Raw genomic sequence first — 21,607 nt, 5'->3', positions numbered from 1 at the left:
GCACAGAATTTGACTTGTTCGACATCAAGAAAATTACTCCCACATCCAATGTTGACTCCATCCCATTTGATGGAGCCAAAGTGCACTTAACATTAGCTCTAAAGCAAACACTCTATCGAAATTTAGGTATCAATTTTAACATTTCCAAAGTGTTTATACAAATTATTCCAGATTTCTGGCTAAAGCCCGTTTAAAGGGCTATTTGCTTTTACAGTTTTCTTCTATTCTGGTTGATTTAAAGATTTTCCTCCAAAACAGCCATTCCAGACTGTTTAACAATCCCAGGGATGATAAATCTTAACATATTCTACTTATATCCATTAATGCCTTAACAAAACTGAGGTGGTTTAAAGGTAATCTGCCCTTCAAGGCAAGCTGGGTGGACTAAATAAATTCCAAACCCTCTCTTCATAAGATGGGCTGACCTACCATAAGACGATAAGCTGATCAAAACAGTGAACTTTCCCAGATAGATGAAAGCTAAAAGATTTTGTATCCTTAAAATACAAAAATAGCTCTGGATGACAGAAAAATACAGGAAGAATGAAGAAAACGAAAGGAAAAAGAAACTCTACTTCCTAGTTCTGTCCTGGAAGAAAACAAGTCATAACAAAATAAGTGTTTGGGGTTTTATTCTTTAATAAAACAGATCAGTCCAACAGTTCCAAGGTACAAACTTAACCAATTTTGAACTAATCAAGGACAACGGCACAGAACTCAGTCCTTCCGCAGAGGCACAGTCTCCTCCCTGATGCCCTCCTTGGTCACGATGCAGATCCTGAGTGCGTCCCCAGTGTACACGTCCCTCTCGGCAGCAGAAATGAAGACGTCTTTCACAAGCCGCATGGCTCTGTCCAAGGACAGTGGGACATGCTCCACATTCTGCATGTTCTTAAAACCAACCTGGTAGGACAGAAACCTCGGATGAGGCATCATGTGACCACACAAAGGCAGTCCAGTCTCCCCCAAAGCTTTCACACGTCTCAGGGTTCAAAACGAGTACCTCACACAAACTTCAAATGTCCCTCAACTGAAATATTTCCAGACCTGGCTGAATTACACGTACCTAACACCTGACCAATATCCACCGAGACAAAGCCCCTGCTCTTGAGAAGCACACAGCAGAGGCGTGAACATATGTAAGCAAACTATCGTTACAGAATCTACTGAAACTAAGAAGAAAATAGAGCCAGGAGAGCCCCAAGCTGTCCTAACTAAATCTCCTGGGAGAAGAAAAGAAAGGCTTCAGCAGAAAATACATCTAAGTAGAGGAGTGCTAAAGGATAAATGAGTTCAAGGATGGAGTAACATTCCAGATGGAGGCTGTGGTATCTCCAAAGGGATGGAGATGGGAAGGCACATCACTTCAAGGATCTGAGTGGAATATGGAGCGACAGGAGATGAGGCAGATAAGCGATAAGCAGAAGTAACTACATACTACGCAACGAATTTTAGACAAGCAAGGAGGATGAAATAGGGAAGTAAGCTTGGAGGCAAAAAGGATGTTAGGAAATAAACACAGTGATCCAGGCAAGATGCCATGCAAGCCTGAATGTAGCCAGCAGTAACAGAAAAGGGGGCAAATTAAAAATATACTTGGAAATTAGAATACAAAACGAGGTGACATAGAAACGGTGAGATTGGGGGAGAAATGCATTTTCATGATTTCAGGTAAAAATAGCAAGAGGAGAACCAAAAACACAGACCAACCATTGTAGACAGAGGCGCCTTCAAAGCCGTGAGAACAGGGAAGAAGCTGGAGCCGTGGAAGGGAGGGGCGGCAGGAGAACCAGTGGAACAGAGACAAGAAGGCTGGGTGGGGCAAATCAGCCCAGCAAACTCAGCAGCGAGTTACAAGAAAGCGTTGACTCCCACACTCCCCCAGGCTGGTGAAGAGAACGCAGAGGAGGGACTTCGTGCTAATGCCACCGCCCCCTGGACGCAGTCTTATTACCTGGTTGTCAAGCAGGGGCTGCAGCATGGCACTGGCTGAGCCTCCAGCCTTGAAGGAGTCTCTCTGGTAAGAACCCACGGGATCAAAACTGTACACAGCTCCCTTCCCTTGAAGAAGAAAACAGTCTCCATAAGGATGCATCTTGACCACATTCCCAAATCGTGGTAAAAATAAATCTACTCAAAATGTGATACAAAATGACTATCAACTTGGCTAAAATTTCAGAATTAGTGCAGTCTGCCCTTCCCCTCCCCTCCCCTCAGAATGCACTCGGAGGCCCACCTGCCCACTCCTGTCCACTAAGGCGTTTGCCACCAGGAGCGTCATGCTCTGTTCAAGCTACCGTCACCGATTACCACGCCGTGGCTCCCACTATGTATGTGGTCTCAACAGGTTCACTAGTTAACAATCACAGGTCCTGCTCTAAGTTCTGCACCAAACTCCTCACAACATTCCTAAAAATCTAACTGGTGTAGTTGCAGTATAGACACAAGTGTAAGATTTCCCTGGTGCTAAACGTGAGAAGCATGAAAAACTTACTGTGTACTTTTAAACTAATAGAAAGCACACTCTTTAGCATCAGCACCATAAAAAAGCAATTTAATTAAGAAGCAATTCCAGGGACTTCCCTGGAATTCTCTGGCGCAATGGTTAAGAATCTGCCTGCCAATGCAGGGGACATGGGTTCAATCCCTGCTCCGGGAAGATCCCACATGCCACAGAGCAACTAAGCCTGAGCACCACAACTACTGAGCCTGCGCACTAGAGCCTGCGAGCCACAATTACTGAAGCCCACGTGCCTAGAGCCCGTGCTCCGCCACAAGAGAAGCCACCGCAATGAGAAGCCCGCGCACCGCAACGAAGAGTAGCCCCCGCTCGCCGCAACTAGAGAAAAAGTACGTACCCTATGACCCAGTAATAATTTCACTTACAGAATTAAGATTTACCTACAAGTAATGCTTACATAAACACACAAAGCAATATGTACAAGATCATTTCTGTATCTCTTACAGAGCAAAAATTTACAAGCAACCAAATCCATTAGCAGAAAATGGTATGTCAACATAGCAGTGTGCAGACTAGGAAGAGGAGGACAGGTCTGTGGGACACATCCATAGGACAATGTAAAATAAAGAGCTCTGTGCTATGTAGAGTACAGCCCTATTTTTGTTTAAAGGCATTGAGTAAACTACACACATTTATATATACACACAAAAACATATGGAAAGATGAATAAGTAAACTGTAGTTACTCATCTTTGTGGGATTACAGACAAGAAAAGAAGGGAATCACTTTATATGCTCTGGTATTGAGTTTATTACAAAGAATACATGTCACTAACTTTTAAAAAGGCCTTTTAAAACAACTGTGTTCTGAGTGTGAGAAATCACGGATCATTTATAAGGTATGACTTAAAAGTGATACAACTGATTTTTAAAACACAGTATGCCATAACTGAAACACTCCAGTAGTTACCCTGGGAGATGTGAGATAAGGACAATCTTACTACCATGGACAACTGCCAACGTTAGCTGTGTGTATTTTTCCCACCACAGAATTACGGAGATATAACCGTAACCCTAACCCGGCTGAGGAGGCAGCACCTGAAAGAGCCTGGAGAAGTGCTCTCCTGGGAGCAGGCTTAGAACAAGAAACAAGGTCACAGCAAGCAAGGCCACTAACTTCAACACATAAAGGAGCGCTATGAGGTATAAAGCCAAAAGAACAACCGTATCGCTCATGAGGCCAATAGGCCACAAGTAAAATGAGGCTCAAAAGATTTACCCAAGGGTAAACCAATCTCAGAAAACCACACACACCAGCTTTGAGGAAAACAAAAGAGTGGAATATACCCAAGACCACAGCTTCAAAGACTCCCTTAGAAAAAGCAAGAGACATCTGTAACATGAGTGCAGAAGGCATGAATCTTGGCTGTAAGTATAAAGGGATTTTCCTCATCAAAATAATTCTTGGGGCTTCCCTGGTGGCACAGTGGTTGAGAGTCCGCCTGCCAGTGCAGGGGACACGGGTTCGTGCCCCGGTCCGCGAGGATCCCACATGCCGCGGAGCGGCTGGGCCCGTGAGCCATGGCTGCTGAGCTTGCGTGTCCGGAGCCTGTGCTCCGCAACGGGAGAGGCCACAACAGTGAGAGGCCCGTGTACCGCTAAAAAAAAAAAAAAAAAAAAAAAAAAAATTAAAAAAAAAAATTCTTAAAAAGTGCGATGATTTCAAAGTAAAAAATAAAATAAAACCAGACAAGTCCTAGAAAAAAACACAGGTAAACCTTTGATGGGGAAGGCGTTTCTAACAAAGATAAGACACTCAATACCATAAAGAAAAGACTGACAGATTTGTATGAAAGTCAGGAACTTCTGTATAGCTCAAGACACATCCCAAAAGGTCAGAGACCAAGAACGCTCGTGCACGGCATCTGCCACACACGTTACACAGGGTTAACACAGTTGTTCTTATAAATCAGTAAGAAAAAGATTGACCTGCGAATAAGGGAATAAGCAAAGATTAAGACATGGGTCAGTCTCCAAAGAAATGCAAAGGGCAATAAACACGAAGACACCCAACCTCTACAAACAAAAAATACATATAAATTAAAACAACAAAGTATTTACTAGGCAAAGACCTAGAATGTGTTAAAATTCTAAGACTGGTTAGGATGCGAAAACAGAACCAAAAAAACCCAAAACAAAAGAAGGTACTCACACCCCTGCTGGTGGAGTGCAGGAGGACTGTTTCTGAAGGGCACGCCCATGGTGTCAGCAGGATGCAAACATAGATATTCTCTGACCCAGAAGCTCGACTTCTAGGAATTTTTTCCAGGGAGATAAGCTGGGTCGGAGAAATACACAAAATTGTATGTACAGGAGTTGTCATATTGTTTATATTAAGAAAACTGGAAACAACCTAAATAATCCTCAGAGGACTGGTGGGGAAACTATGGTGCCGCCCTATCCCATGTCAGCCTGGAATCAGTATGCATGCCTTTATCCACCAGCATAAAGCTACCTCAGTGATAATACATCCACTGGACAGTCTCAGAAGAACGTATAAACTACATCCTACTTACGTAGTGTACAAGCACGTATGCACACCAAGATATCTAAAAGCATGTTCACTAGAAGTTGAATAGTAATTATCTCTAGGGACAGGCTTTGGGGGATTACTACTTTTATCTTTGTATCTTCCAGTACTATTTGACTTCTATAAGCATTATTGTTTTCATTACAGAAAAACTAAAGCCCTCATTAACTTGGGGAAAATTTTTTACAAGAGGGCATGATTGCAACTGGAGAGGTAAGGGCACAGAGGTCAAAGTAGATAGCTGTCGACTGTGTGCTAAAGTCAGCTGTTGACCCAGTGTCCTGAGGGTCTCCATAGGAACAGAGCCCCACTTCCACCAACACAAAAGACAGGAAATAAAATCTCAAAACAGGGACTTCCCAGGTGGCTCAGTGGTTAAGAATCCGCCTGCCAATGCAGGGGACACGGGTTCAAGCCCTGGTCCGGGAAGATCCCACATGCCGTGGAGCAACTAAGCCTGTGTGCCACAACTACTGAACCTGCGCTCTAGAGCCCACAAGCCACAGCTACTGAAGCCCGCGCACCTACAGCCCATGCTCCGCCACAAGAGAAGACAACGCAATGAGAAGCCTGCGCACCGCAACCAAGAGTAGCCCCTGCTCCTTGCGCACAACAATGAAGACCCAAGGCAGCCAAAAAAAAAAAAAAAAAGTCTCAAAACTTCAGCAGAGGCTCTGGACTTGGAGGCACCAGGCTTAAGCATAGACAGGGTAAAAGGCAGGTACAAAAACAGAAGTGTTAAATGGAGAGCTGATGTGCTCCTTCAGTGCAGACCTTTATGACCAAATTTTGATTATCAATCTTTAGTACAAATGGACGGCCAAAATTCAAAAGAAATTTGAAGGAAGCCTCCAATGTAGAAGGCAGCAGCCAAAAATAAACAAGATGAAGAAAGCAATCTGAGGGCTTCCCTGGTGGCACAGTAAAGAATCTGCCTGCCAATGAAGGGGACAGGGGTTCAATCCCTGGCCCGGGAAGATCTCTTCCCACATGCCGTGGAGCAACTAAACCCGTGCGCCACCACTACTGAGCCTGTGCTCTAGAGCCCGCGAGCCACAACTACTGAGCCCGAGTGCTACAGCTACTGAAGCCTGCACGCCTAGAGCTCGTGCTCCACAAGAGAAGCCACAACAATGAGAAGCCCACGCACCACAATGAAGAGCAGGCCCCCACTCGCTGCAACTAGAGAAAGCCCACGCTCAGCAGCGAAGACCCAATGCAGCCAAAAATAAAAACAAATAAATAAAATTTTAAAAAAGGAATAAATTGTCTCAGTGGGTGTATACATATTCCAAACTTATCAAATTATGCATTAAAAAAAAGCAATTGGGGCTTCCCTGGTGGCGCAGTGGTTGAGAGTCCGCCTGCCGATGCAGGGGGACACGGGTTCGTGACTCGGTCTGGGAAGATCCCACATGCCGCGGAGCGGCTGGGCCCGTGAGCCATGGTTGCTGAGCCTGCGCGTCCGGAGCCTGTGCTCCGCAACGGGAGAGGCCACAACAATGAGAGGCCGGCGCACGGCAAAAAAAAAAAAAAAGCAGTTGGAGAAAATGCAGAGAACACAAGAAAATTTCAAAGAAGTACAAAAAAAAAATCTAGCAGTAACAGGACACTAAAAATAAAGGAGCTAACAAATAAAGAAAAAGCTCTTGGAAATTAATGATGGCAAAAATAGAAAGCTCAGTAAAGAATGAGGCATTGAAGTTGAGGAAATCTTCAGAGCAGAACAAAAAAATAAACAGGTGGACAACATGCAGGGGAAAAAATGAGAAACTATGGATCATAACCCAGGTGGCTGTGGAGAAGGCAGGGTTGGGAGAGGAGGAGGAAAGTAGAGGAGACAAAATAAATGAGCCAAGACTCTGGGCGAGGAGCCTCGCTGGAACCTTTCAGAACAGCAGGATAAAGAAAAGACTCAAAAAACAAGGACTCAAAAAGGTCTCCTGATTCCTTTCTTCAGAAATTTCTCTAGAGATGCACACCACCAAACAAGGAAATAAACCAAGAAAGAGGAAAGCACGGGTGAAAGAGCTGAAGGCTGTCCTGGGAAACAGAAAAACGCGGCAAAGGACTGCTTTACTACACACATAAATTCCTCTAAGGAATCAAATCAAATCAAACCAGACAAGATTAGAGGGGGGAAAAAAAGGTTAGAAATGCCTGAGAATACCACCAAAACAAGCGAGTGTAATCTCCTGGAAATCAAAGAAGAGGGCTGTGAAGTCAAGCAAATCCAAGCCTTAGCTCTGCCGTTCAGCACACACGAGGTTTCTCCAATCAGTCTGATGCTCAGAAAAACTCAAAGGACGTTGTCTGGGCTGCTGAAATTCAATGGTAGCTATTATTAATATTGTTAAAATCTGAATTTATTAACCTGACATTCAAGTCAGACATAACTGAAGTCAAAAAAGGCACCAGAAGTGTCCAGCATGCTGGGGCAAGCTAACCTGTGGCTAGAATTTAATTACCCAGGTTAAGTGTAATTAATTTCTATGCACCATTTCTGTGCTTTATATTTTCTCTTCGTTTTCAAGCAAGTTTGAAAGCCTGAAAAAACTGTGTCAACCTAATTTGTCTACATATAAACCATGGTAGGTAAAATGATCGGAATGCTCCCAGAGGTCACATACAGGGGCAGAGGTGAGAGAGAGAGAGGGAGAACAAAGAAAAAACCCACGGAACAGGAATGGACAGGAGTAAAAACGAGAGAGGAGATGAGAAGAACCTGACTCCATCCTACCCAGAAACCTTCCCTCTCAGAAAGATAGACTCGTTTCAATGATACCCAAGACATTTCTGTAACTCCTTTTTACACTGGACTACTCTAAAAGGCAGCGCAGACCTGTCCTGGGGACTGTATTTGATTTCTGGAAGCAACTACAAGTCAATTCAAATCAGACCTGGTGAAAAACACTGCTGCCCTTGGATCCATGCTTTGGATCAAAAACAGCATGGAAATGTCAAGTAATGATGCTGATTTTCACTGGCCCTCCTGGTATGACTCTGACAGAAAATCCAAGAGGGATTTTTAAAATTATCCAAAAATACTGGTGGGAATGCACTTCTTTAACACATTACTTTCATAAAAACCTTTTGAAGTATGTTTGTCTTACTTAGACTCATACTTAGGTCAAGCTTCTCGAAGTCAGGTTTCTTTCTGTAAGATTAAAATGCTAAATATACTATCAAATTCATGCAAGATCTTGAGAAAATAGTAAAACAACTGACTGCCCAACATTCACTTAATACACCACTTCCTGTGTGTCTCTGGATAATCATTTATTTCCCTTTTAGCTTCAGTTTCTTTCTTTCTTTCTTTTGCAGTACGCGGGCCTCTCACTGTTGTGGCCTCTCCCGTTGCGGAGCACAGGCTCCGGACGTGCAGGCTCAGCGGCCATGGCTCACGGGCCCAGCCGCTCTGCAGCATGTGGGATCTTCCCAGACCGGGGCATGAACCCGTGTCCCCTGCATCGGCAGGCGGACTCTCAACCACTGCGCCACCAGGGAAGCCCTAGCTTCAGTTTCTTCACTGCTTTAATTATGAGAAAATGAAGTTGCTGGGCAAGAGGGTATCCGGTTCTTTTCAACTCTGGTTTGAAACACACACACATCTAAGAAATGCCACCCCATTCATCACCCAGAAAGAAAACATCCTACCTTCTTCATCGAGTCCCCCGATGATGTTGTACACATAGTAGGGAAAAAAGCGCCTAGAATACAGGATTGTAGACAGCATTGCAGCAATCGCCCCTGTTGTCATGGCCTTATTATTGGAATGTTTGTACATCTGCAATTATTAACAAAAATAACAGGCATGTAGAGGCAGAATATATTAAAGACTAGAACAATGAACAGTAAATTGAAAAGAATGAAAGCCTATCTTGGTGAAATGGGAAAGGATACCTGTTTCTTTCATGATCAAACAACATAATACTACTAAAATAAAATACTTTATTATGTCCTATCATTTTTGGGGGCTACAAACACTTCTATCGGAAAGAATGCTAAGTTTGCCCTCAGCTCTTTGGTTTAAAGACTACTTTCCATGCCATCCTTATCCCAGGCACTGCTAACTCAAGAGCAAATATATACAAACAGAGCATATGAGGCGACCTGGAGAGGATGTTCCAAATCCAGCTCTCCACTCTGCAAACAGACAGTGGTCAGGAAAGTCCATGGGCCAAATTCAGACCACCACTTGTTTCTATAAAGTTTTATTGGAACACAGTCTCGTTCATTCATTACATATTGTCCGTCTGCTTTTGCACAAGGGCAGAGTTGAACAGTTGCCACAGAAACCAAATGGCTCATAAAGCTGAAGATATCTGCTATGCTAACTCCTGATCAGACTCAGACGTAAGTCCGTCTCTTTGCAGAGTAGGTACCTGTGAGGTGCGAGGGCAGCGGCCTTACTGTGTGTGAATACAGCACAGTGGTCTTGACCCTTAGAGCATCTACCATGGAGAACAGAAGTACCCCAAACAGCATCTTATACAGTGATTGCCAATCTCAGATTTACTACATCCTTAGGAATCCCAAATTATCCAATAAAATAAATTTAAGTTCACCAATTTGTCAGCTACATAGCAAACATCTCTAAAGAGAAACCTAAGAAGTACTATAAAATCAAACAATGACAAATACTGAAGAAAGATGAGAAATGAGCTACTTGGATAAATCAGTGTATAGAAACATTTTTTCCACGGTTTTAAAGAAAATTCTTCATTTCATTTCATTTCAAAACCGAGCACCAACATTTAATCACCTAAACATTTACACAATAATATATGAAAGAAAAATTTCAAGGACTGTACATTGAGTTCAACTCACTGTTGCTTGTTTTATTTTATTAACAACTCTCCATGTCATGTTTATTTTTGTCCTCTAAATGCCATTTATAAAATATGCATTAGGAATCATACAAATACATCAACAAATATAAGTCACTAAAGCTTTCAATATAAATAGGTTTTAAATAAATGTTAGCAATTGATAAATAGTAAATGAAATCATTTCTACACATTCAAAAAGCAAGTATCAGTTAAACAAATTCATTACATACTCCAGTGACATCACACATAATCTTAAAGGTTATTCACAAATAGGCAAAACAGAACGCGACCAACCCGGCTCACTTTTTCATGTACCAGCTGGACTTAACCAACTACTAAATTAAAAATTATGACACGTAGCCTACAAAATTAAATAAGAAAATTAACAGCATATAATATTGACACTGTAAATATCAGCAGTTTAAAAAATGTCAGCAGGCTGCAACTGATTAAGAGACAGAGCTACATTTCTGAATACTGACATATGGTGACTGAGAATCCTACTCCAACCCTATACTGTTATCAACTAAGAAGAGAGTAGTTACTGGTTATTATTACAGATAAAATCCACTTTAGTACAGTCCAAATTACACCTATCCTATTCTCCCTGAAACTACTTGCAGCAAACACTGCTAATACACACAGGCGATGATCAAAATCCAGACGGGCCTCTGCTTTCATCAAGTCAGCATTCCTTTGTTCTTTATGCCTCCCCAGCTCCCACAAAAGACATGCAGGCAATGTCAGCCCTTTAAAAACTGTAAAACAGGTTAGTCTGTCTCGTTCTCTTACTTCTTCCGAATACCACCCTTTTCGTCTCTTCCACCCTCATCCACCTTGCATCAAATCTCCTTCCTCAGCTAGCTGTCAACTAAAGCCTGTTGAGGGGCAGGTGACAATGGCGCAGGTTGTGCCTCTGGTCCAAACAGCTGGTTTGTTCCTTCTTCTCCTGCTCTTGCTAACAGTGCAGTGCTATAAAGAGAGCATGTCAGCTGGCGGTGCTCCAGACCAAGCTTCGGTCTAAAAGCTTGCCTCCTCTGCAGAAATTGATTTGTTTCATTTCTGAGGGAAGAGTGTCTTCAGAAGAAACCCCTCCCAGTCTGCCTCAAAAAAGGTAGATAATCCTTTATTTTATACTGTACATATATTTTAACAAAAGGAACTTGCTGTAGTTTCATACTGTGCTACTTTGATGATGCTGCATTAACACTATCATTTCACTTCCAGGATAGGTGAGTTTCACCTGCTAGACGTCTAGCTCTTCTGCAGCTATTCTGAGCAAGTCATGATGTATATGCTTAAAAGAACCTAAAGGACTGTTATTAGCTTTCAATAGTGCAGACATATACAAAGGCATCTACCTTTAGTCTTGCTTCAATAATCTTTGTCAGGGTAAGACAGTCTCCATGAAAACCGCTACATCCAATGACTGTTTTGTCTGTTCTGTAAAAAAAACCACATTTCAGGAAACTGAGTTGGTTTGACAGTAGAGGAAGACATGTCTTGGGTAATTTTAAATTGAAAACTCCCATTCCCATTATTCACCAAATGGTAATGGGACAACTATTTAGTTAGCTCTTTTTGGGGGGAGGCGGGGGGGGGGGGGGGTTGGGAGGTCCTGTATCCCAACATCTCACTCAAAAGAATAAATGAAACTATGAATGGACTAAGGAAAATATGACTGAATTTTTTTACAACCTTAGGTTGAGTTGTGAGCAGCTAGTTTAGCTCACAACTCAAGCCAATTTACATATGATACAACCCAATGTCCACACAGAAAAGCTTTATAAATTTTATTACATAAAAAATTAAAACTTCTATAAAAATACAATGAACAAAGTTTTAAAAAAGAACCAAGAGCGCCGTTGCCCAGGTTCAATCCCTGGTCGGGGAACTGAGATCCCATAAGCCACTCGGCATAGCCAAAAAGAAAAAAAAAAAGAACTAAGGAAATATATTTGTAGTACATACAACCAAAGTCTAATTTTAATTTCCTTATTCTACAAAGGGTTCCTAAAAATATGGAAAGCATTAACAGCACAATGGCTCATGGGGATGTAATACACAGCATAGTGACTACAGTTAATAAGCCTGTGTTGCGTATTTAAAAGTTGCTAAGAGAGTAGATCTTAGAAGTTCTCACCACAAGGAAACAAATGTCGTAACTATGTGTGGTAACAGATATTAACCAGACTAATTGTGATCATTTTGCAATATATACAAATACAGAATCATTATGTTGTATACCTGAAACTATTATATGTCAATTATACCTCAATTAAAAAAAAAACACAATGGAAAGATGGGTAACTTATATGAAAGTCACATAAAAAGAGACACAAGTCACCATAAACATATAAAAGAACCTCCATGCCAAGCAGAAATTCAAATCTAAATAAGAGATGATTTCAATCTATTAGACTAATAATGCCTAATGCTGGTGACGTTGTGGAAAATGTGTACTCTCAGATACTGGCAAAGAGGATACACTGATGCAAGTTTTTAGAAGGCTCGTTTGACAGTATCTAGTAGAAATTTAAATGCACACCATTTTCACTCAATAATTCCACTGCCAGAAATTCATCCAGTCAATATACTTATGCAAGTTTGCAAAGATATACTCTGGGTTCACTTGTGTGTAAGTATACGTATTATTTTAATGGCTCTCCAAAACAAAACAAACAAAAACAACCCAAATGCCCACCAGAGGGAAACTGGTAAAATTTTGGTACATCTATGTCTCAAAAATTAATTCCCAAGTCTTGACATGTATAAGGAAACACAAACCAATCTCATCAAGAGATAATCAGCAGAGGCCACACGATACCCTTCCTTTCAGAAATATAAGAATGACTCATACAAAACATACGTGTCCAGCTGGGGAGACCACTGGCACCTCCAGGGGCACCACCAGCATTTCCTGATCCACCCCTATACCCAACCTCACTGCACTGAGCCTAAGACCCCCAGTACACCATAAGGCTTCACTGCCTATACTACTAAAAAGAGTTGACAGTACCAAGAGGGTAGGACAAAATCTGAGCTTCAAAATGCTTTTGCCAAATATCCAGGTACATAAATGAAGAGGCGTTTTTATGCAAAGAATAAAGAGGAAATGTAAGTCTCAAACAGGTGGGGAAGAGGCAGACTTGGCTCTAGGTCAGCCCCAAAGGGCATGGGATCAGAGGCACACAGGCAATTCAACTGCATGTATTGTCTAGTGCAAAACATGCATGACAGGAACACATTAATGTTCTGTCTCTATATACCTGAAGAATTTCATTAAAAAAAAATGGGTATTCATTTAGGCAGCACACAAACTAAAACAGAACATTACAAAGATGAGCAGAATCTTGCACAAGGATAATATATATAAAATTACGTATTTAAATTTTATTTATGACGTTACTACTTTCAAATTATAAAAGTTACAACTTAGAAGAAAAAATTATAGCATGGGTACAGTACAAATCAAAGAAGAGAAAGGGGTATCAAAAGACAGAAGAGGACAGAAAGGGAACTGGGAAGATGAAGACAAGGTTACTGTTCTTTAGGTTAAGATGTGGGCTAGCTCATGCCCTGCAGCACCGCAAGGCCCACCCAAAGGACCCGAACCTCATCAGTCCACTCCTGCTACAATTCAAGGTTAAGACCATCTTGTGGACTAACGTAGGCGTAACCACCACTTTTAACTGTGTCTAAAAATGTTAAATACAAACCACTGCTAACATGCAAGATGCATTTAGGTAATTTATGCAGACTTTCTTCCCCTGTACACATGACTTTATTTTCTTATGTTTTAGAAAAAATATAAGCACCCCATTAAAACTGTGAACCATGGATACAACTGCTTACGATATGGTTAAATTGAATGTTTCAGGTTATTTTCTTTTTTAAGGTGCAGATTAAAAAAAAATTCAACGTATTAATGGATGCATAGAAGGATGAAAGTACGTATGATAAAGTAATAATAAAATACTGATAAGATATAGGTGATAGTATGAGTGTTCACTACAAAATTATCCTACCTTTGTCGTATATTTGAAATTTTTCATAAGATGTTGAAGTAAAAAATATTTAAGTTACCAAAAACACTGTTGGTACCCAGATATGGCAAATATCATGAAGACTACATACTGAATTATTAGAAAACAATTTCCTAACAAAAATGCAAGCTAAGCTCCAAACAGGCAATTTAAAAATTCATGAAACAAGTCATTTAGAAGTTAAATCTCCTGCAGCATTAAATCATCACAAGATGCTGAGAATATGCCCTTAGAAATATTTACTTACAATTTGTAACATTTGGGGCTGTCCCGTGTGTGAATTGAAAACCCCTCACTCAATCGGGTGTCAGAAGCAACAATTGAAAAATCTTCTCCAGCAATTGCCAATACAGTACTGAGGGGAAAAGAAAGACAAAAGAGAAAATTAATGAATTCTTCTGGATGGTAATAACACCTTTCCCAAAATGAGAATGCTCCACAGCATATAGTGGGATAAAATATACTAGATGTAAGCAAGTGCAGGATTCAGATGGCAGAGGAAAGATAAGGGGAAAGGATCCCTGGCTACAAGTCACCTGGGAAAAAATATTAAGTACTTCATAAAAAACACAAGCCTCAATCAGAGCAAAGGTTCCTTAGCAGAAGGTAACAGAAACAAATCACTAAATTATCACCATCATCAAAAAATTAACATCTACCGATACTATAAAACAGCCAAAGGCCATGGCCCTGCCCGCCGGGGGGTGGGGTGGGGGGGGTGGGGGGGGTGGGGGGGGGGTGGGAGGGCAGTTACGTGTAGATAGTGGCGCTACAACACCAGCTATCTGAGCTCAGAGAAGAGAGGATTAGTGTTTTTCTTTTCTTTTTAAAAATTTATTCTTTTTTCTGTTTTTTAAAAATTTCTATTCTCTTGCACATAAAAGTCATAAGCACATATGTATAAATAAATATATATTTGCTCATTTTAAGAACCTATCCCACTGTTTATTTTTTAAATTTATTTTTTTATACAGCAGGTTCTTATCAGTCAACCATTTTATACACATCAGTGTATACATGTCAATCCCAATCTCCCAATTCATCACACCACCACCCCCCACCCCCGTAAAATTATTTCTGTATTTTGTATTTTTTGGCCACGCCAAGCGGCATGTGGGATCTTAGTTCCCTTGCCAGGGAACTAAGATGGAACCCCTGCCCCCTGCATTGGAAGTGCACAGTCTTAACCACTGGACCTCCAGGGAAGTCCAAAGGCTTAACGTTTTTCATTTCTTTATATCCAAGTCTTTATATTATGTCTTGCACTCAGGAAGACACCCAATTATCTGTTGGAAAATGGACCAACAAAGAACAGACTTTCCCTTTGTGGCTGTGTGGCTCATGCTAGCAGTTGAGCGGAGGTCTAGAGCATGAGCCCTAAAAGCAGAGCGTCTGGGCTCTAAGTCTGGCTCTCCTGCTTAGCAGGTAACGAGATGGTGGGTAAGCTGCTTAAATTCTCAAGGCCTCAATGTCCTCATATGCGCATCAGAGATCATAACAGTAGCTACCTTATTTGGGTGCTAAGAGGATTAAATGAGTTAATAATTGTTAACCCCTCATACCAGTGCCTGACACATAACTGGTCCTCCAGTAAAGTGTTAGCTATGATCCTTGTGGCGTAAGCATGAGGCAGCAGAGTATGATCACTGAGAACCTGGGCTCTGGAGTTACCCGAAACCCGTCCCTGCCACTGAACAGCTCTGTGACCTTGGACAAATCATCAAGTTCAAGGTGATGATAGCAGCAGCTGCTGTGTTAAAGGGTGGCTGTGAGAATTAGACGACATGACCCACATAAAACACCTGCACTGTGCCTCACAGAACATAAGCGCTCAGAAATCTTAGGCCATTATTCTTACCGAGGTGGGATGGCACTAAAACTCTGAAGTACAAAAGGATGGCATTGCACACAACATGAACACTGAAGAAAGGAAAACTGGTATAATTCAAATAAAACATTCAAACAACTTATTCAGGAGTCCCTTTTTGTGTATACAAGTGAAGTGGCATAAGGCTTATGTGATGGACAGATCCAACAGCAGAAAATCTCACATGGAAAAGCACAGATATAGGAATTTTTGTGAGGAATCAAAGGTTATACGAGTGGAATGAGAAAAGTTCCTTTTGCAAAGTGGAGTTTTAAGAAGACTGCTGTGATAATAACACTATATGTGAAATTAGGATGGAAACTCTTTCAGTAAGACTAATGCAGTAGGAAGGTAGCAACGTGAACAGGAAGAAACAGGTATATCCAAAAAACATAAACACACGAACTGTACAGGTTTTTGTAACTACCAAAATGTGTTAGACGCTGGAAGAGCCAATTTTGACATCCAAGATTTTAAACTCTGACAAGCAACATGATGGCCTAATTATAAGCAGTAAATGAGAAGTGATTGAGAGGAATAATTAGTTTGCTTTTTGCTTTCTTTTTTGCGGTACGCGGGCCTCTCACTACCGTGGCCTCTCCCGTTGTGGAGCACGGGCTCCGGAAGCGCAGGCCCAGCGGCCATGGCTCACGGGCCCAGCCACTCCGCGGCATGTGGGATCCTCCCGGACTGGGGCATGAACCCGTGTCCCCTGCATCGGCAGGCGGACTCTCAACCACTGCACCACCAGGAAAGCCCTGCTTTTTGTTTTAATATCTTAAGTTATGGTGAGAGCAGAAAATCCAGGTGGAAAGTTGAATTTAAGAAGCCAGAATCGAGGGGCTCATGAAAGGCAGAACTGGAGAAACAGATCTGGGAATATCTTCCCATAAATGAAACACGTGAGAGTACTCAGTGACAAATGTGAAGGCTAATCAATTGGGGTTTAACCACATTTAGTCAGAATAGAAAAAGACATAGGACTAAGTCTTATTTTGTAGAAGCAAAGGGTGCCCAAGAGCCAGCAGGAGTAAATATTAAAGAAAAAGAACGAAGACTGAGAAAAGGTAATTCAATAACGAGAAAAGCCATAGCAACTAACTTTAGGGCAGTAACTGGATTACAAAGGTTAAAAAGTGGGTAATGAACACTGAATACCGTATAAGTCTTATATAGAATCTGCAACTGCCTCATGAAATGGGTCTATTAACGTATTTTGTGGTATAACTACTTCATTAGTTGTCATAGGAAATATTTAGAAGTGCAATAATAAAAGCATACATAAACTCCAGGGCAACACAGCTATGGATTCAAATCCTGGGGCTCAACTTCACACCAGCTCTGTGACAAAAAGAAATTTAACTTCTGGGCTTCCCTGGTGGCGCAGTGGTTGAGAATCTGCCTGCCGATGCAGGGGACATGGGTTCGAGCCCTGGTCTGGGAAGATCCCACATGCCGCGGAGCAACTGGGCCCATGAGCCACAACTACTGAGCCTGTGCGTCTGGAGCCTGTGCTCCGCAACAAGAGAGGCCGCAACAGTGAGAGGCCCGCACACCGGAATGAAGAGTGGTCCCCACTCGCCACAACTGGAGAAAACTCTCGCACAGAAACGAAGACCCAACACAGCCATAAATAAATAAATTAATTAATTTTTAAAAAAACACACAAAAAATTAACTTCTAAGGGCCCAGGCTCATTTGTAAAATTGAGGCATATACCATCTAACACTCAGTCATCATAAGGATTAAAAAAGATAACTGCTTTCAATTTACAAGATGCTTCTCTTTTGATTCTCCCCTCGCCAAAATATGAGTAGCTAAGAAAGACAAGGAAATCTGGGTTCAAGAAGTTGAGGGGTACCCAAAGACCACAATGCTCTTTAGTGGCAGAAACAAGGCTAAAATCATAGCCTTCCACCCTGTTTGCAACATACCGTGAAAATCTGCATTAAAATTTCAAATCCATAAGGACCTGATTAATTAACCTGGTTGCCTTAAAGGACCATCTGTTTGTTCCAATTGGGTGGGGATATTTTAAAGTACAAAGTTTGGTCGGTAAACTATAATCAGTGCTTAAATATACAGCTCTTCATTGTTAGGAGTCCTCAACAGAGTGTTTTTCCATAACCCTGATTCTTTTAGTGTACTATCAAGGAAAAGTATTATTTAAGATAAAGATGGTAACTAAAAAAAAAAGACAACTTGAATGCAACACGCAAGAATACAATATTCAAAGGTCCCCCTTCTGAGTATTTTTTTCCCTTAACGCTAACCCTTAAAAATAAACACTCATCTATGAAACTAAGTCTGGCCGACTAATCCTACCCGCTATTTAAAATAACAGAAAATGATAAAGTAGTTTCATTTAGCTACAGACACAACTACATCTAACGACACAGCCAATCAAGCCTAACTCTTTCATCTCAGTTGCTCAACCTGCCCCTTGCCTGCTGGCGCGAGAAACACGTTCAGATAGTAACGAACGGTTAGGTACATTTTTAAAGCTCTTCCAAAGCACAGCCCAGATATCAATTTCTACCTCCTGTCCACGCAAACCTGCCCGTCCACATCGAGACCCAGTGACCGGCCTGTACGGTGAAGCCTTGAGGAACAAGATCGAACCGAGCAACCACGAAGAGGGAGGCCTGCGGCTGGCGGGGCAAAGCCGGGTAGCCATGCCGACAGCCTTAGGCAGGGACACGGGGGGAGAAAGAGGAAGCGGCGGCTCTCTGGGCTTTACCCTCCGTTGAAAGCGTAGGGCGAAAAGCGAAGCTGCAAAGGGCCCACGGCGCTGTGAGGCTCCATGTCCGGGTCTCTGCCCGGGCCCGAGTACGCGGCTACCGAGGACAACATCCCGCTGCTCCGCTTCTGCTGTCTCACGGCGAGATGGCGGCCCCCACCGGAAATGGCGCCACTTCCGGCTTCGCGGCGCTGCCTCCGGCCGCTCAGTCTCACGCCGGTCATTGGTCCTAGAGGCAAGCGCCGTAACCTTCCGGTGAGCAGCCGGCGCCCGCTCTTCCAAGAGAGCTGACAGCGAGGTAAAGGCTTTCTCTCCCAAGGAAACACTCGAAATCACTCTTGATGGATAAAAGTTTTAAGGTGTGACCTTACAAAGAAATTGGCAAAACTATAGAGCAACGGAAGCTCGAAGACTCTACTGGAGCGTAAATTGGTACAGCCATATTTCGAACAGGGATTGGCATTACTCGGCATAGTTGAAAATACACACGCATCATGACCCAGCAGTGTCACGCCGAGGTATGTACCCTGGCCAGAAAGACGTGTAAGAATGTTCATAAAACATTGTTCTTAATGGCCCCAAAGTAGAAATGAGCTAAATGTCCATAAACTGCAGGATGGATAAAGCAACTGAGGGATGTGCCACAGCAAAAAAATTAACCTACTTCAGCTAGAGCGAAGGCACGTCAACATGGATGAGTCTTCTAACGTTGAGCAAAAGAATACATACTATATACTTCAGGAGTACACAGTGAGTAGGAAGGGCCTGTGTGGCTGGGGCCGGGTCGTGGTGCTGGCAGTACTGGTTGTCTTTACTTGATTTAATACCGTCTGTTAATCTGTACATGGGTTTATGTACTTCTGTATATGAATATTATATTTTACAATTTAAAAATGTTATGTAAAAAAGCAGACAAGCAGCTGGCTAATATAGAATGGACTGTCTGATATATACATGCAATTCTGGAAGCAGAGAAGATTTTTGAAAAGTACTTTTTTAGTTAAAACTTTCCCCATACTTTACTTAAACAAAGGATTTCCTTTGATGGTTATGGACAGAGAAGTATTGTACTTATTCAGGTACTGGCCTGGATACAAAAATTCTGTAAAACATTTCCTATCCTTAAGGAGCTCACAACCTCATTGATTATATGAAGTACAAAGGAAGCAAATTAACAAGCATTACAACATGTAATTATGCCTAAATGAGCCATAGGAGAGGTACTTTGGGGTCCAACTACCTATAGTCTCTTTGTGACCAATGTGAAAATACTGCATAAGATGGTAGCAGCAGAATTAAAATATAATCGAATTTGTAAACCAGGTGTGTTTTTTTTTTGTTTGTTTTATCATTCTACATGTTTGAGAATAGCTAACATGCTTACCATGTGCCAGGCACTGTTCATGCATTTCCTTAATCCATCTCACAGTCCTTAGAGGACACGTGCTATTATTACTCCATCCTACAGACGAAGAAACTGAGGCGGAGAGGTCTGGTAACTTGCTAAATGTCACACCGCTAGTCGGTTTAAACAGTCAACATTTAAAAATCAGTCTTGCCTACTACATTCAGCAACAACCAATCGTAAAATACTCTGACAGGGTGGCCTCGCCGGAAGGCAGAAGAGCTCCGCCCCGCCCCTTGTTTCCCTTAAGCCGAATACCCCGCAAATCACAGGAAGTGATGCAACACCCACACTTTCCAAGGCCCGCGCTCCACGGTGGGCAGCCGTCCGAAGCCGAGGGCGGAACTGGCGGAAGTGACGTTAACAACGCGCGCCAGGAGTTCTGTAGGGTCGGGAACGGTCGCCGTAGCGGGCGCCTGGGCCGTTTGCGGCTTAACGTCGTTTTCGCCGACTGTTAGTTGTCACTGCAGTGACTCCAGGTAACAGCCCGTTGAGCTTTTCTCTGAGGTTTCGTGTAGAGGTGACCGCTGCAGCGGGGCCCTGGGGTGATGGTGGGAGGAGGCGCGGAATGGACGGGGACACCGCGCGGGGGCTGTTCCTCCCGCTCGTGCTGCCGCAGCTTCGGCCTGTACCGGCTGCCTATCCCACCGAGTGCCTTCCTCTGCCGTAGTTCGAAAGCGGCTTCCCATTGTACGAGCGTGTGGTGCAGGGTGCTGGGCGGGGCCTGAGACAGGACAGTCCCGCGCATCCAAGACGCGGAGTCTTTATGTCCTGCCATCCGTTAATTCCTCTCGATATTGAAAGGGAGATTCATCCTGGCCTGTGCCCACCTGTTTTGCTACCAGCAGTGGTGGTTTTATAATAAAGTTGCGCTTGAGACTTTTTAACGTTTTGTCAGAGGCCGGAGAGTTCAGGCACGCTAGAGCGTTAAGATACAAATACACACCACTTTCCTTACGAGGTCTCCCTCCCTAGGCCCTGGACTGTGTGGTTTTCTCGTTTAAAACTCCAGGTAGGCGTCTCTGAAAAGATTATGCTTGATTTACATATGCAGTCACTAGAAGGCTATGCAGAATTAATTGAGTCTTTTCCCTTATCAGTGATTATTTCCAAAAAATATCGAATTTGATCAAAACATGAGATTCTGCAAACAACTCTCTTTTGTGAGGATACAGTAGTGCGGTAATAGTTGTGCGGTTTTAAGGACACAGGGGAGGAAAGATGGTCAGTTCCATCACTGGGAGTGAGAGATGAGCTCTGAAAATGGTTACGTGAGGCCTCAACATAGTTCCACAGATTCTTCTCTAGACTTAGTTTGTAAAAAGGGGTCTGGAGCCACCAGTTTCTGGATAATCTGTAGTCATATTAATGAGTGGTTTAAATCCTGCCCTCATTAGCTCTTGCCTGAACCACAGCAGTGAGTTTTAAACCGAACTTCCAGCCTCCAGTTTTATCTATTGAAATTCATCCACACTCTTGCCAAAGTAGATCTACTCATGGTGCACTTCAGAATCTTGTCACTGCTCATATTGCTTATGTAATAATGACTTAGAATCCTGATAATGTGACCTCACTTATATTTGCTGTCTCATCCCCTGCAGGAACGTTCCATGCAGTCATGCTAAATTTGTTGCTTGCATACTGCGTGCTCTTTCAGTGTTTGTCTC

General features: G+C 42.5%; 1 protein-coding gene across 1 annotated transcript; it reads right to left on the bottom strand.

The window, feature by feature from the left end:
• Positions 1-615: 615 nt before the first annotated feature.
• Positions 616-18,692, bottom strand: PSMB1 (proteasome 20S subunit beta 1). Its single transcript, XM_065888770.1, has 6 exons — positions 18,536-18,692; positions 14,176-14,283; positions 11,244-11,325; positions 8,708-8,837; positions 1,955-2,061; positions 616-903 (listed from the first exon to the last, which is right to left on the bottom strand). Exons 1-6 carry the CDS (start codon positions 18,646-18,648, stop codon positions 718-720), a joined length of 726 nt encoding a protein of 241 aa, XP_065744842.1. The 5' UTR covers positions 18,649-18,692; the 3' UTR covers positions 616-717.
• Positions 18,693-21,607: the final 2,915 nt, after the last annotated feature.

The sequence above is a fragment of the Phocoena phocoena genome, chromosome 12 (assembly GCF_963924675.1).
Source record: "Phocoena phocoena chromosome 12, mPhoPho1.1, whole genome shotgun sequence".
NCBI classification, from domain to species: Eukaryota; Metazoa; Chordata; class Mammalia; order Artiodactyla; family Phocoenidae; genus Phocoena; species Phocoena phocoena.
Note: the sequence above shows the minus strand (reverse complement) of the source record. Positions and strands in the feature narration are given on the sequence as shown.